The 19,095-nt window shown below is 36.1% G+C and overlaps 1 protein-coding gene across 3 annotated transcripts in view; it reads left to right on the top strand.

The window, feature by feature from the left end:
• The first annotated feature begins 1,996 nt into the window (after nt 1–1,996).
• LOC128030811 (FH1/FH2 domain-containing protein 3-like) overlaps nt 1,997–19,095 on the top strand; it is a 184,722-nt gene continuing 167,623 nt past the window's right edge. For all 3 annotated transcript variants that reach the window (XM_052618824.1, XM_052618823.1, XM_052618822.1), the window contains exons 1-2: nt 1,997–2,459; nt 17,972–18,078. In XM_052618824.1, the coding sequence (XP_052474784.1) occupies nt 2,295–2,459; nt 17,972–18,078 (272 nt within the window). In that variant the 5' untranslated portion in view covers nt 1,997–2,294. The remainder of the gene's footprint in view (nt 2,460–17,971; nt 18,079–19,095) is intronic.

Genomic DNA, 19,095 nt, shown 5'->3' with positions numbered 1-19,095 from the left:
GTAAAAGCCCTGCCATTTTGTCCTGTGTGTGTTATCAATCTTACACAGCTCTCTGAACATGCCGAAACACACACACACACACATATATATATATATATATATATATATATATATATATATATATATATATATATATATATATATATATATATATATATATATAAACCAAATAGTGCTCTACGAAAATAGAGTATTATACTGAGAGCTATTATTATTATTATTATTATTATTATTATTATTATTATTATTATTATTATTATTATTATTATTATTATTATTATTATCTGTTTTCAATATTTCTGTTTGTTACACTGCCCTCTAGCGATAGTTGGCGATAACACAATAATAACCACGGGAACTGATGATCAACAGGTGGTTTGAGGCCCAAGCAAGATGGATAAAAATTGATTTGCAGTGCGTTTCCCAAAAGTAAATTACGGTTGCAAGTTCCACTGAAGTCTGTTGGTAACGACGGATCTTGCGACCACAGTTGCTTTTGGAAAACTCACTCCAAATCAATTTTTATCCTGTGTGTGTTGTTCAGGCAATGTGCGTTAACGTTAACGTTACTCATAACAACATGGGAAGAAGGAACGCTGGACGGAACATTTTGTTTACTAGCGTTATCATGTGGGCGTGAACTTATATTTGCGAAAGACGAGATGAATGTCTTGCATATCCACCCGGGGTAAGTCTAAAAATTGTGTCCTTGTTTGACACTGAAACATCTTATTTGATTCTAGTAAGCATAATTCATGTTTACTATCAGTGACGATATGCTTTCACACAGTCCCATTTAGCTCAAATGAAAGACTAGCGGTGTCTATTGCAGGTTACCATAATAACTTTAAAAAGTGTTTCCTGTGTTGCAGTTTGTTGTGGAATCCTTGCCTTATACGGTTCTATTCTGATAATAATTAATACTACTAGTACAACTACTACGACTAATAGGCCTAATAATAATAATTCTAATTACAATTGTTTATTGCATGAAAGTGTTATTGTAGTGTAGCAAAGACTTACTTCATATTTCATTTATTTATTTATTATTTTATTTTGTGCCGACAAATCGATTTATTGCATCCAAAATTAAAGACTGTATATGTATTCACACACACACACACACACACACACACACACACACACACATATACATATATATATATATATATATATATATATATATATATATATATATATATATATATATATATATATATTACATTTCTATTTTTAATGTTTTTGAAATAAGTTTCTTCTGCTCATCAAGCCTGTATTTATTTGATCAAAAATACAGAAAAAAACTGTAATATTGTGAGATATTATTACAACTTAAAATAATAGTTTTCTACTTGAATATACTTTAAAAAAAAAAAAAAATTATTCCTGTGATGCAAAGCTGAATTTTCAGCATCATTACTCCAGCCTTCAGTGTCACATGCAACATACAGTCTATCACATTATCATTTAGAAATCATTTTAATATTCTGAATTTTTTTTGAGTGTTGGAAACAGGTCTGCTATCTAATATATTTGATGAATAAAAGGTTAAAATGAACTGCATTTATTCAAAAAAAAAAAAAAAAAAAAAAAAAAAAAAAATATATATATATATATATATATATAGGCTACATATATATTTACACACACACACACACACGGTGTAAATACAAGTATGTGTGTATTTCTGGCTACAAATAAAAACAGTACATATATGTAAACACAGACTTTTATTTTGGATGCGATTAATCGATTTATAGTATATAATAATATTATATATTTCCGTATTAAGTACTTTAATAATAATAAAAAGGTATGTTATGTGTACGTCTTCACAAAAGAATAAATAATATGTACACGTTTAGATATTCGTCAAAGCAAAAGCGCCGTGCTGTGAAATAAATTTGACCACTAGGTGTCGCCAGAATTCCAGCTCTTGCCCTCATACCTTTAATGTTGTGACTGGAGGGAGTCCCCCGATCCCGCTCGCGTACTGCACGCTGTAGACATCAGACAGGCTGCAGATGTCCTGTCCCGTCTGCAGCAGTCTGCCTCGGCACCTTGTCTGCCCGGCATGCCCTTGGATATTACTTGCCCTCCTTTTGCGAGAAGTACTGTGGAAATATAGAAATCACTAAACACTAACAGAAGACATCGCAGTAGGTCCGAGCGTACCTGGATTCTTGACACTTTTACGCTGCGTCTGTCTGATCTAAAGGGTTTTTTCAGTCGGTCTATACTTTTTTTGTTGTTGTCGTACCGACTTTTCCCAAATCGACGTGTATGGATCTACCATGGCTACGTTTGCATGCAGGGTGCAGTTCTTAGATGATACTGATCCATTTAATAGCACAAATTTTCCGGAGCCGACCAGACCCCCACAATTCCCATTCAGAGAGGATATTCCGCTCATCAATCAGATCGCTGGAGTTCACAGACTTCTGAAAGCCCCACACAAGGTATGACACCCCTAAAGCAAACATAGTTTTATTAACTCTCTTTAAATTATAGTGTTTATTATAGTGTTTATCATATTATATATGATGCAGTGCACAAATATTTTGTTGTTGCAGTGTTTCTGGAAGGCATCATGCAGTTAGACTATATGGCAAGCCTTTTTAACATTTATGGCATAAATCTTGTTACAAGCATTTATGTTACTAGTAGACTAGTTTTTTTTTTTAATTACTCGTAAATCAGTGTTCATTTTGACAAGGATTTTTGATTTAGTCTCAGTCTTTATCTTGAGACGAAACTGCTTAATAGTTTTAGTCTAGTTTTAATAAATGATAATTCATAGCATTTTTGTCAACTTTCAGTCGTTATTTTTAGTCATTACTTTTAGTCAAGCTGCAGTTACAAACATTTATTTGTATGTATTCAAACAACAATAGTCATTAATAATTCTTTCTTTAGACCAAATTAAGTAATATTAGAATACATTTGAATTTGGATTAAATTTGGATTGAATTAGGAAAGACTTGAATAAATTATGACAATTTTTATTTTTGAAGTGAAAAGGGAGCAACTTATACTATAGTTGTTCATAAATGCTATACTTCATAGATATATAATTTATAATTTTTGAAAAAGAAGCAGAATAAGACAATAAGACAAATACGAAAGATATACAAATTAAACTCATTTTTCAGATACAGTAGGTTTACTTATTTAACATCTTAAGATTTTCCAGGTTTTTTTAATTGATCAGACACGATATCTATTAGACTAGTAAACTGATATCATTTAACTATAAAATAGCTAATTTGACTGAAGAACTGTAAGCAACAATTGTAACTAGTTTGATAAGAAATGTGGGTAGTTGCAGTTTGGGTAGTTGAAAGTGTCTAAAAATATGTACTAATCTATTATTGCTAATAAATAAATAATCTGTTCAAAAAGCACTTGGAATGCACACTTGTTACACATAAATAAAAAAAATACTAGTTACTAGTCGAGATTTTGTTATCTTTCTCTGCCTTTGAGAAAATGGAAGCTCAACTGGGCTGATCTTGAATCTCCTCGTTGTGACGTTGTAAGGAGAATTGTTACCTCCCCTTTCTCTGCTTTGCCCGCCCAAATATTTACATATAATTCAGTCGCAATGTCAGCACAGGCGTTACAAACAGACTTTTATGATATGGATTCGACGGCACCGCCACAAACAGTGAGTAACAGTGTTTATTAATGCCTGATCTGTGATCAGTGATTTCTGATGTGTAGCTAATCATTCAAGTTCACACAAACTTTCTTTCTAAATTGTTTAATACTGTTTATGCGTCAGTGAATCAAGCCAGTGACTAAACAATCAACTTCACGTTGTTTCTCTTAGTAGCATGAAACAAATTGGTTATTTAAATTGTGATTTAACTACAGAGAGCGATCAAAGAACGCTCCCTTTTTTTCCGGAGCTGTTACACATCGCAAGTATATCTGCACACTTGCCCAAACTGCTGTTACAATGAATGACGCTGTTATGCTGCACAACGGAGCTCTTTCTGTATTAATGTGGTGCATTCATGTGTTTGCTGTTGGTTGCGGTGAAAGCATTTTGTGAGAGAAAACGTGTTGCAATAATGACAAGATCACTGCATTCACGCGATAAACAGACTCTGTCTACTCAATGCTCATCACTGCAGCCTTTCATGTGATGGGAAAAGATCAAAAAATAATTATATAATCAACAAATCCACGATTCTTTAATCTCGACAGCTGTAATAGTAAATATATATATATATATATATATATATATATATATATATATATATATATATATATATATATATATATATATATATATATATTAGTGCTGTCAATCGATTAAAAAAAATTAACTAATTAATCGCACAATTTTTTAAAATTAATCGCGATTAATCGCGATTAATCGCAATTAAAAGACTGAAACTTTTTGGATATGTAAATGTAAAATGTAAATAATTAATGTAAACTCAAGACAAAGAAACTATTTAAATTCAAAATATGATTGTTTATTGGAATTTTTGTTTAACTTGTAACACAGATTTTCTCATGTAAACAACATACCTACAATAAACCATCAATATCCTCCAAATTAACTGTTGGCTTGAAAGCCATATTTATTACAGAAATAAAAACACAGGCATGTAAGTACCATTTGAATTTCAAAACAATCAATGCCAATAAAAAACAAAAATGATTTCCATGTTGAATTCTAAGTGGACTGCAAAAAAATTCCAAAGTATAGTCATTGCCAGTGCTTTAAGTGGGCCGGTATGCACCGGTACTCAGTACCGCCACTTCCAAATATAGCTCTTGAGCATACCGCCACCTCTCCGTGCGCCCAGAACGTGCTTGTAGCGTACCGGTACGCTCATTTGGACATCTGTTTTAATAGAGGTTTTAATCTTTTACCTGCACTGCCGATTTTCAGAGCGCCCTTCACAATGCAAGCTTCCTAATTCATCCCACCCAGAGCAGAAACTACATTACCCATTCACCCTTAAATAATACAATTGAATAGCGCATGTGTCGCTTTTCCCACTGTTAAGTGTCAACAACTCAACGTGGCCGGAGAAGGTGTGTGAAACTCGTTGTGAGTTATACGAAAGCAAAATCTTGAGTATTTATTGTCTGATAAACATTAAAAACTGTCTGCGGAGGTTCAGTCGTCCTGCAGCCCCCGCTGGCTGCTCATTGGCTGCAGCATCTTTTTTCTAAGTTCTAAAAAAATACCGTAGACGGCAAGGCACAAATTTAGATATTCATTTATCTAATTAATCTATAGCCTATGCACAAAGACAATATGATCTTTTTGTCCCCTTTTTGTTTTAAAGCTTGATGAAGAGAGAGAGCGCAAGTTGCTGCAGCTGCGAGGACAGTGATGCACGCGTACAGGAGTGATTGACAGTTCGCGGCACTGTGTACAAAAAATACTCCGCTACACAATTATTTCTTTATTTTCGTTTAAGCTTATTAACGTTAGCGTTACAGAAAGGTCTGATTTACGCACTGTTACAGTCATACAGTCATAATGTTTCTTGTGGCAGACTGAAGAGTAATCCGGCAGAGTTTTATACTGAAACTTTCCGTCTAAAAGTCCTTCCTTGGTCTTATCCATATTTCTTTGCACGTTGAACACACATAGGCCACAACTGGAAATAAAAAAAACTGCAACCGCGTTAATTGCGTTATTTTATTTTAACGCGTTAAATATTTCAAATTAATCGAATGCGTTAACGCGCTAATTTTGACAGCACTAATATATATATATATATATATATATATATATATATATATATATTTGAGAGGGGTTCCACATGTAATACACATTTTGAATGCAAACATGTCAGCCAATCACAACAGTTGCTGTTTACTCGGAGTCTCACAGCAGACACGCCCCTTCAAACAGAGCATTCAAGCCAGAGGGCTAATGTCAGGATATAAAAATGCTTTTTATTTCTAAATTTTAAATGTAAAAATCATACTAACAATATAAATACACCTAAGGAAACATTAAAAAGCATTTAAAGAAAAGGAAATAGTCCATGTCATGGGACCTTTAATAATACCAGATGCTAAAATTTTCTGGTTACTATTTTTCAGTGTAATTAGAAATATGTACAAGTAAAATAAAATAGATAGTATAACATAATTAATGTTAAAATGGCTTGCCATAGCATATATGTAGTGCACATCTAGGGAGAAGTGATATGATGTCAGGAGGATACTTGAATGCGTCTTGGACTGCGCTGCACCAAGGTCTTCACTGTCCTGTGCCCATGCTATTGTCTGTGCTTCTAAAGCACACGTTTCCAGACTCCAATAATTAGTTATGCTGTTCTGTTTAAATACAGTCAATAACAACTATTTTGGCTGCATTGTTTAGAGCAGTCATGGGCAATCATTTTTCTGATATTATAACAGGAATGACAGGTAACTGGTGTTGATAGTGTAGATATTCACACTCTCTCTTCTCACAGTCTGTAACAAACCTTACCTCTAAATTACCCAGCTCTCCTTCATTACAGACATGACCCAAAACAACTAAGGTTATTCTCCAACTATGTAAGATATAATTGTTGTCTTAAACTTGGTTCATTCCCACCACATAAACAGTGTTATCCTTTAAACAGGTTTTATGAGTGCTATTATTGTGGTCTTAGAGGAATGCACAGCAGCTGAGTGCCATACTTGGGTGGACTGAATGCTCGAACTTGCCATGACTACAGTACATGCTCAGGAATCTACAGCTGTCATTGGCACTGTCAGTGATGACCGTCCAGATAAATGGGTCCTCCAAGGGGCCAAACCGCCCTGTTTGGTGCATAGCTTATTCATTGTTGTTTGTATAAGAACATTACTGTTCTCTTGTGTATTCAGAGCTAGGCTGTAGTTTTCAAACAGGTGAATGTCAACTCTGTGTTGCCATTAGTTGGTTTGTGATTGTTCACCAGGTAAAAGTTAACGTTGCTTACCCACTTTCAGTCATCGTTGGAACTTTTAGTGCATCACAGCTGCTTTATTATGTGGACCTTGACTGTGATTTGAAGTACTGACCTTTCCAAAACAAACATCCATGGAAGTATTTCTGCAACTCAGATCCCATCATTTAGACGGTCCCTTAAAACCACTTGAATAAATGCTGAAACATTTTCAACAGATGGATAAATAAGTCCAGATGCTCATTAGTTGTTTGAATTTTGTTTTAGAATTGGAATCATGTACTGCTTTATACTTTTGCAATGACCCTAATGACCCAGTGTCTTTATAGACACATTTCCTGTAAAATAACTTTAAGTATTACTACTTTAATCCAAAAATTGGTCAAAATGTATAAAGAATTAAATACATTTATCTTTCTAAGGTCTAACTGCTGGAAGGGATTCTAAAATTATATAAAAAAAGTTTATAATTCAAATGTGTGGATCAAGGATGAAAAGGGGTTTTCAAGCTTTAATAAATAACAGTGTTACAATACTGTTTTAAATCCCCCTTGACATTAGATTGTGTCCGGGTTTTTGTTTTTTTTTTTTTGAGCAAAAATGACTATCAATGAATAATGACTATCATACTTTTTATTTTATTTTTTTTACTTTTTTACCTTGAATTACAATAAATAAATAAATAAATTGCAGTGCCCCAAACAAATAATTTGTCATTTTAAATCTTTACCGGTCTTTGCCACTATCCTTCAAACCACTGGGTTTCACCCATTTTAATCATTTAACATTTAATAAATTATTTTATATAAGCACAAGCCAGAAAAAGTATGCTGTTGCATTTTTTACGTAAATATTTATGTTACCCTGAATGACGATGGAATATTATTTCACTCATGTTTCAACATTTTATTTTCACAAAAGTTATTTGAAACATTAAAATAGACACGCCTCAACTTTTATTCATACTGTATGTATTTGACAGTCTTAGTGTCTGAGAGAAATAATAATAATGTTGTCTTGTGGTGCGCTGAATTTTCATAGACAAAATCCATTCATTTCAGTAGGAAAGACAGTATGTGAAAGATTATTCCCAGGCAGATTTTGTAACCAGTTTAAGTTGGTCACATGGTTTTACCACATTGACAACCAGAGAGTAGCTTGATATGAAACTTCTGTCAATTCTGTGTAAGATGTGCTTTATTTATTGCAACAATATGGACAGTAGGACTTTTTGGTGACATTTTGTGGTATAAATACATAAACTAACAAACATTGTGACTTTTAATCTTGACCACATACTGTCTGCAATTCAGACACTAGATTTCAAAAATCAAATTATCTGTTTGAACATGCAGCGTTGATGCAGAGTTTTAGCAATCATGTTTTCAGATTTTGTGTCAGAAGTACAGATCTAGAGATCTAAACATGCAGAATCAGATTTGGAGTTGATCGCTGTATTTACAAATGACTTTCACGCAAACAGGTCCTATCATGTGAGATCTGGTTCACTTCTGAAAGCGGCACCAGATCTAAAGGATTCTTTCAGTTACCAGTATCAATTATAACTTTAGATAAATTTGCGTATTTCCTTTATTGTGATTTCTGAGTTGCTTCTGTCCAGCATGGGATGAATCCTCAAGGGAATCATTTCTCTAGTGCATCAGAAGATCCCAGCAAAGCTTTTGACTTCCTCCACACAATTTTCAGTTTAAAACAATCCATTGTTGGCAGCTTAGCAACATGAGATATGATTCAAATTCTCTTTGAGCCAACAGTTTGTTTTTCCCAAATTCATAATTAAGCAGTTGATGGAACCTCAGAGATAATGAGAGCGTCAGTGAATTAAAGAGCTTTATGGTGACCATTGAAAAAGAGAAAGTCAGAAAAAGAGCAAGAGAGAGAGAGAAAGAGGAAAGGGGACGTGATGAGCTGGCATGTTATTTAACATCAGCACAAGTGAGCCAGTTGGATTCGTTCAGTTGAACGCAGTCCATCTTTGTCTGGATTGTTATTTTCATTTACAGCAAGCCTAACAGATGTGACATGCTTTATCGTGTGTCCAGGGTGTCATACAAAGATGTCGTAACTTTTCTGTCATTAATCAAAAAGTGCTTTAGTAGAGTATTTTAATATTGTCAAACAGTTCCATCAAGAATTTGGAACTTGGTCACAACATGGACATATTTGTCTGTTCATGCTTGAATAAAATTAAGAGGAGTTCTAATATTTATATGCAAGATATACAGACTTGTATTAGCAGCTGTCACGGGAGGAGCACAAGACAGACGCAGTGGGCGTGGCGTCAGGCCTCGGAGAGGCTTTTATTAACAGAAATCATAAAATAAGGGGGAATAAAAGTGGCCAAAGGGGGAAAGTGTCCAAAATAACAGGGAATCTGGTGTCCTCGTTGTGCTGTGGGGTTTGTGTAGGTCGGGCAGTGTTCATCGAGGAAGGGTCCAGGTAAGGGGCGGAGTCCGGCGGCCGCACGCGCTCCCCTCCTTGGTCCGGGGCGCGAGGGGCGGCGGCTTCCTCTAGCGGCCGCATCTCTCTCGTCGGCCGCGGCGCTGGTAGGGGATGGACGGCCCGGCATCCTGGCCCGTCGGCCGTGTAAACGGGTGCGGTTCTCCTCCGGATCGCGGGTCCGGCTGCTCACGTCTCTTGTGGCGCGGGAGTCCCTCAACGCACCCTTCCTGGACCCACGAGGACACCAGCGTGCATGCACGGGGAAGAGACCGGTCTCCTGAGGAGAGGCGCGTTGGGCTTTTAACCAGCGGCGGTAATGAGGCTCCACTTCCTTCAGGTGTGCCCCATCACACGCCGCCAGCCCTGACTCGTCCAGCGCCCCTCCTCTCACACCCACTCCAGTCGGGAGCCTGGTGAAGGGCGGCGATTTAGGACGGGGTGCCGGTGACAATCAGGGAGGAGGCAGCTGACTCGTCACACAGCATTATACATAGAATGCAGGGGTTAGTTAGTGAAATTGATCTTGGCTGAGAAACATGAACCATGGTGTGACAAAAAGTTTCTTATGCTCGTCAAGTCTGCAATTCTTGGATCAAAAACACAGAAAAAAAAAAAAACTGTATTATATTGTGAATTATTGCACTTAAAAATAATGGTTTTCTATTTTAATATACTTTAAAATATAGTTTATTTTTGTGATGCAACCTTCCAATCTGCAGTGTCACATGATCCTTCAGAAATCATTCTAATATTTTGATTTATCATCAGTGTTGAGCTGATGGTAGGCTATTGGATCATTTTAACTAGCAGCCAAAAAGCTACACTTGGACATTGTTTTGGTATGTAAGTAACACCCATTTGTCATGATCGAAACAATTCTAAACAAATAAAATATATATATATATATTTACTTCTTATGAAAATATGATGCATTATAGAATTAAAATCCGCTTTGCCTGTGTGGTAAAGATTTTAGGTATTTAATGGTTATATTATTTAACATTAGATTATTTGAGATTAGTGACTGTAAAAAAGACAGAAATCTTAAGCATTCCCATCTTTATATTTCATTAATCTCTCTCACACATGCACAAACACACACTTGCACACACACACACACATCTCACTCTTACTCTTGATGGAGTAAGTAACCCTTTACTGAGTTACTTTTTTTGGGAAGCCTTTTCTGTTTGCACAAGAGTTTTGCCGAAATTACAGAGTCTGGTAATGAGAAGTTATGCTAAATGTTGTAAAATATAGGCTAGCCCTTCACATTTGCGGCTGAACTCTGGATTAGCCTTACACATTGTTATGCAGAGTTGAGGTTTTTGTAGCCCAGTGACTTTTCCTCTGTATTTTTCGGCACCGTCTGCAGAAAAAAGCTCCACGTTTCTGGTTGGCTTCACACGCCTTTGAAACACAAATGATTGCCGACGTGGTCACCATTCATGCGACAAACCCTTTTTAACATGTTTGCTAATTGCGCGCTGCACATTTAGAAAGCAACCACAGAGACTGTTATATTTATAAAATGGAAACAAACACAAAAATAGTTATTGTTAACACACATCTAGCGGCTGAAGCGTGTTAACCAGTGATTCATTTAGCCGCTGCATATTGTCATGTCATTTATTTACGCCTTTGATGTAGAATGAGACTTTCTGGAACGTGCAGACCACTGTCTGTTTCACAGTTGACAGATTTAATAAAAAACAGCTTGGTTAATATGCTACATTGCAGTTAGCAGGATGTTGTTTTGTATTTTTGTATTCACCACGACCTGAGGAGTTCAGGGTGACTGCGGCGACTGAAAAAGAGCAATTTTTCTGAATGAGAAAAGTTTCTTCCCTTCCTTCACTGGCTAAAACTGACCTTGGAGTTGAAATTGGGGATGAAATTTTGCGTGTGGATTTGGAGAGCGACGCTAGTTCCCAGTGTGCTCTTATTTTTAGGCCATCCCCATATCTGTGCTTGCTTGCCAGTGCTGTATTCTGTGGTTGAAAGAGGAAGTCCAGGCCTGGCTCTCCATCCCCATGACCACAGGTTCACCGGGTCAGTGGCTGGGTGGGGAACCGTCAGTTAAACCATTAATCCAGGAACTCTGCGCTCAGATTAGCAGCTCTCCAGGACCTGCAGCCTTTGATACCGCTCTAATCATTTGCACTACTGTTGATTCAGGAGCTTGTTTATTTAGGACTACCTGTAAATTTTGCATATTCACAAATAGTTTCATATATTAGGGTAAATTGTGCGATTTATGACAGTCACCTCAGTGTCAAAAAGTGACAGTTTACTTGAATTCAGTGTTTGTAAGTATTTGTGTGTGTAAGTGTGACTGGTTGTGAATGAGTTTGGGACACGTGGTTGAACAGTCGCTACATCTTACATTTTTGATTTTATATATCTGGACTTTCTGTGTGTCAGCATGATTAATCTAGCTAAATTTAAAGTAAAGTTAGATCAAATCTGAAAAGCACGCCAGCATAAGTTCTTGATAGCAGGTTTTATTTTGAATATTTTGAAAATAGCAAACCAATCAGTCCATCAGTTTATCTTTTCTTCCCATATATGGCATAATTTTACACCAAAAGTTTAATGAATTTATGGCTGTCTAGGAGTTTTCTGTAAATTGACTGTTTCATTTCCATTATTATTGGAAAACTTCTTAAAGGGTTAGCTCACCCAAAAATTTAAATTATGTCATTGATAACTCACGCTCATGTCTTTCCAAACCCGTGAGACCTCCGTTCATCTTCGGAACACAATTTAAGATATTTTAGATTTAGCCCGAGAGCTCTCAGTCCCTCCATTGAAGCTGTGTGCACGGTCTACTGTCCATATCCAGAAAGGTAATAAAAACATCATCAAAGTAGTCCAAGTGACATCAGAGGGTCACTTAGAATTTGATGAATTTTATTCAGCATTTTCTTCTCTTCCAGGTCTGTTGTGAGCACGTTCACAACACTGCAGTGGCGCTGCTGACGCGTTATCTTTGTTATTGGGCGCACGAGAAAACACACCAGCAGCATTGTGAACGCACTCACAACAGACCCAGAAGAGAAGACAATGCTGAATAAAGTAGTAGTTGTTTTTGTTTTTTTTTGGGACCAAAATGTATTTTAGATGCTTCAACAAATTCTAACTGACCCTCTGATGTCACATGGACTACTTTGATGATGTTTTTCAAAATAGCAGTTGATGAAAAAACAAACAAACAAACAAACAAAAAAACAAACAAAAAAGTATAATAATACTGTTTTTTTCAATATTTAAATAATTATATATATATATATATCACCAGTGAAGGGTGACTCTTTCCCACTAAATGCCAGCACATTACGGTTAAACCCTCCCCTCACCTTTTCACCATCTGCTGTAGTCAGATTGATCCTGCAGTACAGCTGACATGAAAGCGTATGGAACTGAGCCCACTGCTGGAACTGCAGCGCAGACCGAAGCGAGCACGCTGGAGGCCGCATCCGTCTGATGGTTATCAGAGTCCCTGCCTCGCTCCCGGCCGGGAGACTAATCTGAAGTACCTGCACGGGGTCTCTTGCAATGAAATATCTGGGTTAACCTGAGAAAGATGGAGCACAGCTGGAGGCTGTGAGAAGGAGAAAAAAAAAAAAATGAACCAAACATTTTTTTTTCCTGACTCATTTACTCTGCCAAGTTCTTAGGAGGCAATCTACGTTCTGCCTCTTGAAGTTGTAAATATATTGCAACTCTTGAGCCAAGACAAGAAAGTTCTGGCTTGAGAATGGAGTACAACACTTTAGTTTAAGGGTCTAACATAAGGGTCTTATAACAACATAATGGGCTATATATAATGTTTGCCTGAGGATTTATGACCCGCGGTATCAGGTACTTTAATGTTTGCAATGTTTTAAAAGGAAGAGTTTAGTCTTAGATCTAAGTCTGAGTTATTTTAAGTTAACAGAACTTGAAGTTATAGAATGATTTAGGATCAGTTTTAAAGGGAAAGTTCACCTAGAAATGTTAATTTACTCATCCTCTAAAATGTAGAAGAGTTTTAGCTGAAACCATGGTCCTTGGTTTTAAAATGCAAGTCAACAGCCGATGGCCCTTTAAGAATAATAAAAAAAAAAAGCAACACAAGCAAAACAAAATGAATATCCATGGCTTCTTATGATATACTGAGGTCTTATGAAGTGAAATGCCCGAACTATGCAGGGAACTGAAAATTATTTACAACAGTATTACCTGTAATCCTCGAGCAAATGGGGAAGACAGATTATTTTTTCTTTCGGACCGTTTGTTTCAGTGAAGTTCAAATAATTGATTCACCAGTTTATTTACATAATCATGCAATTACATAATGTGTGTACACAGTTATATTATTAAAGGGATAGTTCACCCAAAAATGAAAATGCTGTCATTAATAACTCACCCTCATGTCATTCCAAACCAGTAAGACCTCCATTCATCTTCAGTAACACAGTTTAAGATATTTAAGAGCTCTCAGTCTCTCCATTGAAGCTGTGTGTACGGTCTACTGTCCATATACAGAAAGGTAATAAAAACATCATCAAAGTAGTCCATGTGACATCAGAGGGTCAGTAAACATTTTTTGAAGCATCGAAAATACATTTTGGTCCAAAAATAGCAAAAACTACGACTTTATTCAGCATTGTCTTCTCTTCCGTGTCTGTTGTAAGACAGTTTAAAGCAAAGCAGTTTGTGATATCCGGTTCGTGAACGAATCATTCGATGTAACCAGATCTTTTTGAAACAGTTCACCAAATCGAACTGAATAATTTTAAATGGTTCGCATGTCCAATACGCATTAATCCACAAATGACTTAAGCTGTTAACTTTTTTAACATGGCTGACACTCCCTCTGAGTTAAAACAAACCAATATCCCGGAGTAATTCATTTACTCAAACAGTACACTGACTGAACTGCTGTGAAGAGAGAGATGAACACCGAGCCGAGCCAGATAATGACTCGTTCACGAGTCAAGAACCGTTGCATCGGTTTTTGGATCACCAGTAGTTCTTTCTGACAGTTCGATTCAATAAACCGGTTGAAGAAAATGGTTCACCGATTCTTTTGCGCTCGACGTAATAGTGAGTGCAAAATGAAGATGACGCAAGCCTTCGGTTTATCTGGGCTCATAACATTAGCACAGAATCCGTTCAGAATCAATCACCAAAAGAATCAGTTTGGTTCAGACGCTCTGTGTGTCGGTTTGCTTCACGCTGAATCACTCATGCGCAGTATCATCAGCTCCTCGGTTCTCGAATCGGACAGGTCTGACAGAAATGGTTCTTGACTCATGGATGAGTCATTATCTGGCTCGGCTCGGTGTTCATCTTCAGTTCTCTCTTCACAGCAGTTAAGTCAGTGTACTGAATACTGCCGTTTTATACGGCAAATAACACCAAATATAGGTAAATCCACGGGCAACAGGCAGTACGAATGTAAAAATTAAATATATTGATAAAGACCAATATTTCTCATGATTTATTGGTGTGAAGTTTCATGCACAATGACAAACAGGAGTGCAACATTCTCGAAAAACAATAATCAGAGTGGACTGCCATAATGCAAAACATTTACATGTAGGCTTCAACATGGCCTTGTTTATGATTAGAAATTACAACAACAAAAAATCGCATAGGCGATTCTATCCCGAATCTATAACTATATGCATGAGACTGTCTGAATACCTGCAGAATTCAAATTTCTGTTGTAAAAAGGGAAACATTGTGCAGAAGTATAATTTGCTGTTGTGCGTGTGTCCGTAGCTGCAGTTGCTGTGGGACGCATGTTCCAAAAAAAAAAAAAAAAAAAAACTCAGAGAGAAGATGGTTAAAATCCATTTACTTTTTTTTTATTTTCGAAACTTGTGTTGGTTGGTCCAATCGATTCGTGCAATATATTTTCAAAATTTTAGACTAGACGGGAGAAGGGATGGGAAAAGATCTGGGCACAGTTTTTCCAGAACTTCGTTCCAAGTTAAAGCGGTGTCGAGCTGTTTTAATAATTTTTTTTTTATGTATTATGGTGCCTGAACCCGTATGACTTTGAACAGTGACCGCAAACATTTTGTTTACTGCAGCCACAGCCATCATAACCAAGCACGAACCGTTGACTCTGACAGTGAATGAGAGTATGAGACGAAGTGAATGCACAGGCAATAGTGTAAACATAGATGACATCACAGTTTTTTTTTTTGTTTTTTTTTTTTTACCAGTTACTGTAGCATCCTTGCTTGTTCCATCTGTTATATTCACTATTACTCTAAATTTTTTAATTAAATTACCATAATTTGTAGCAGGAAATTAAATAGCAGAACATGTTAATGGAAAACCAGTCAAGGTTAGGCCACGTAACAATGATGTTTTCCTATATGCATATTTACATTTCTCAATAAAGCATTGCCGCTATAGCCAAACATGTTTAGATATACACCTTTGGTCATTGCATCACATAGTCTGATGTTTTTTGAGTGTCCTGCCACGTGTGTTAAGTTAAAAATGGTTTATCTTTAAAAACAGGCTTCGAACATTCAGTTCCATTCTGTTTTGCTTGGTTAAGATGTCTTATTTAAACACCTCTAAGAAACACGTCCGATCTGGTTCAGATGGACGGATGTTCAGCTAGCCTAATTACACAGAGTCTCCTTAAGACGATTAGTAGAATAACCATTCACACAACTCCGTAAACCGTTGCCTTTAAAAATATTGAATTATGCAATTATATGTGACCTTGGACCACAAAGCCAGTCTTATGTCGCTGGGGTATATTTTTAGCAACAGCCAAAAAAACATTATATGGGTTAAAATATAAAAAGAATTCTACCGTATATATCAAAACATAATTTTTGATAAGTAATATGCATTGCTAAGAATGCAGTTGGAAACTTCAAATGCAATTTTCTCAGTATTTTGATTTGTTTGCACACTCAGATTCCAGATTTTCAAATAGTTGTATCTCGGCCAAATATTGTCCGATCCTAACAAACTATACATCAATGGAAAGCTTAAGTTGTAGTAGTTAAAATGTAAGAGTGATGTTTTGAATATTAAGTATATTGATTCCATCCCAGGACAATTGAAATCTTGAATCTAAAACTGAGATTTGATACATCATTTATTTTTTTATTTTTTTCAGCAATTCACTCTAGTTTCTGCTATTGTCTTCTTTTTTTGCATTTTTCTATACACACTTTCTCCAGCTACTTTGATTGTTAGCTACTGTACATTGACATTTATTCCAGTCAAATACACTAGTTCAGAATAATTGAATCCCTCAACACCAGAACAGTTGCCGGAACTCCTTTTCCAGGATTTTTGGGTGGAAGAGGCTTAAGGTTTCTAGCTTAAGGTTTCAAAACCTAATGGTTTTGACTGGTTTGTAATTTGCAGCAGCCAGTCAGTCAAAGGTGTTGGGATGTGGAGAAGAGCGGTAAATCCTGTTACCAAGCCTCTTGCAATCTGCTCAAAAGTCTGTTGTCTTTATTTCATAGCTGCCCAAGATAGAGAAAGAAGCTGAGACAGTGGCTTTATGGAAAACACAGCCCAAAACTGTCAGAATCTTTAAAAAACATGTTTCAAAATAATGTTTTTTATTAAATTGTTACACCACAGATACATTTTAGAGCCATTAACCATATGAAAATGGTGTAAACTTGCATGAATGTACAAAGTCTCTTAGCGAATACCCCTTTGGTATTCTAGACATTCTGGTAACAGTAAACTTTTGGTACCATGCAAGAGGTATATTCTTACCTGTCCCAGGGGCTGGATATGGGTAGGCAGGGGCTTAAAGGCCTGTTCTGGTGTTGGGAGGAGTCAACTGGGAACAGAGCAGGTAATTAGCATGTTTAAAGTTGCGGGTTGATTGACAGTTCTCACTGTTTCCTGGCAACGGCCCCCTGGGAGGTTTCAAATCCCATCACTGGGCTGTAATTGAGTGTCAACAAACAGGCAGGCCTCCAACAGAGCAGACCTCTGAAGACTGCTGCATATCTCCAAATGGTGCGGATGGGCTTCTCACAACACTTCTATAAATCAGATTTAGTCTGAATGCTTTGAATAAGAGTGCTTTGAAGCCGTCAAAGTTATGACAATATGGCGATATTGATATGAATCGGACACTTTCTTGAAATTATGTTCTGGCAAAATGTGGCTATCAGTGGGGGTAGTAAAGAAACATGACAGCATTATGACTTTAAGCACATTTGGGCTTTAAAGACACCCAGTGTTTCACAGTATCTATGTCAATGAGTTGATATTAAAGTGAAATATGAATTAGAGCATGAAAGGACCGCTTGAGTGTGGTATATCAATGTTTATGAAGCTGTGTGATGTTATGAATAATAATAAAAAAGGTGCATTCATGTAAAGCACATAGCTGACATGCCAAGGCTTAGCATGAAGTCAGCCTGATGTCATGCATATCCATTGCACTGGCATTACTGTTGATTTACTTGAATATGTATTCATGATTGCACTAAGATGTAATGTTTCACAAGAATTATTTGTTTTAAGAAGTTACTTTCTTGTGATGCTTGTTTCGTATGAATATTTATTTAAATTTTGTTTCATTCCTCTCTCAGCTCGATGACTGTGCTTTACAGTTGTCTCATAATGGCAGTTATCTGGACTTGGAGTCCACCTTGGCTGAGCAGAGAGATGAACTTGAAGGATTTCAGGAGGATGGAGGGTAAGCAACAGCATCTTCATGTAATTCTCTCATATGCCTTCTTTGGAACAAAAAAAAAACACACAACTTTTTTTTTTTTTTATATGTACTGTTAATGTCCAAAAATGACATTAAAAAAGCACCATAAAAGTAGATTGTCATTAATCTGATTTGTGAACTGAATCGACCCTTTAGTGCGTTAAAGGGTTCATGAACTGCATTTATTTATCATTTTATACTGTTCTTTGAGGTCTATTTATAATATTATAGCAAGATTTTACATCAAAAAATCATCAGAATTTAGAAGTAATAGGCTATTTACTGTCCTGTTTTTGAGCTTCTCTGCAGAACGATCTGCTTTATAAGTGGGGCGCATTCAAGACTCTGAAGTAAATAGCCATTTCTGTGAGTAGCTAACAGTATTGCCTATTAAAGTAATAGAAGGACATACTCTGATTATGTATCAAAAGATCGAGGGACATTTTATTTCTTATTTCATGACCCCTTTAAAAAGAAACTGCTCAAAAGTACAATTTGTTTACTAATCCAGTTGCAATGGCTCTTATGCTCACTATAGAGAGAACATTTGTCAGTGAAAACTCAATCAGTTTTTTTTTTTTTTTTTTTTTTTTTTTTTTCTTTTTTTTGCAGCTTAAGAGCTGCCTGATGATTTCATGGTTTTATGTTCTATGAGGAAAAAAATATATAAATACAGCAATTTGGTGTGGAAAGACATTAGGGTGAATACATAGTTATACTGATTTTCAGTTTTGGCTAAATTATTCCTGTAATCATTTCCATGCTCTGAATTCCAAACTGTCAAAAAAAAAAAAAAAAACGAAAACTTCTGATCCTAAAGCCTCCAAGTGTCATCTGCAATTTTCTTCTAAAATTAGCAGCTTTATCAGGCTCCTATCTTTAGGGTCAGTAATTTTTATTTTTATTTTTTTTTTTATTTTTTTTTTTTTTACAGCAATGTATAGGTTGTTCTTTATGCCATTAATGTGAAATAACTGAGCACTAATAGTTTGACAAAAT

Source organism: Carassius gibelio, chromosome A16 (genome assembly GCF_023724105.1).
Source record: "Carassius gibelio isolate Cgi1373 ecotype wild population from Czech Republic chromosome A16, carGib1.2-hapl.c, whole genome shotgun sequence".
NCBI classification, from domain to species: Eukaryota; Metazoa; Chordata; class Actinopteri; order Cypriniformes; family Cyprinidae; genus Carassius; species Carassius gibelio.
Note: the sequence above shows the minus strand (reverse complement) of the source record. Positions and strands in the feature narration are given on the sequence as shown.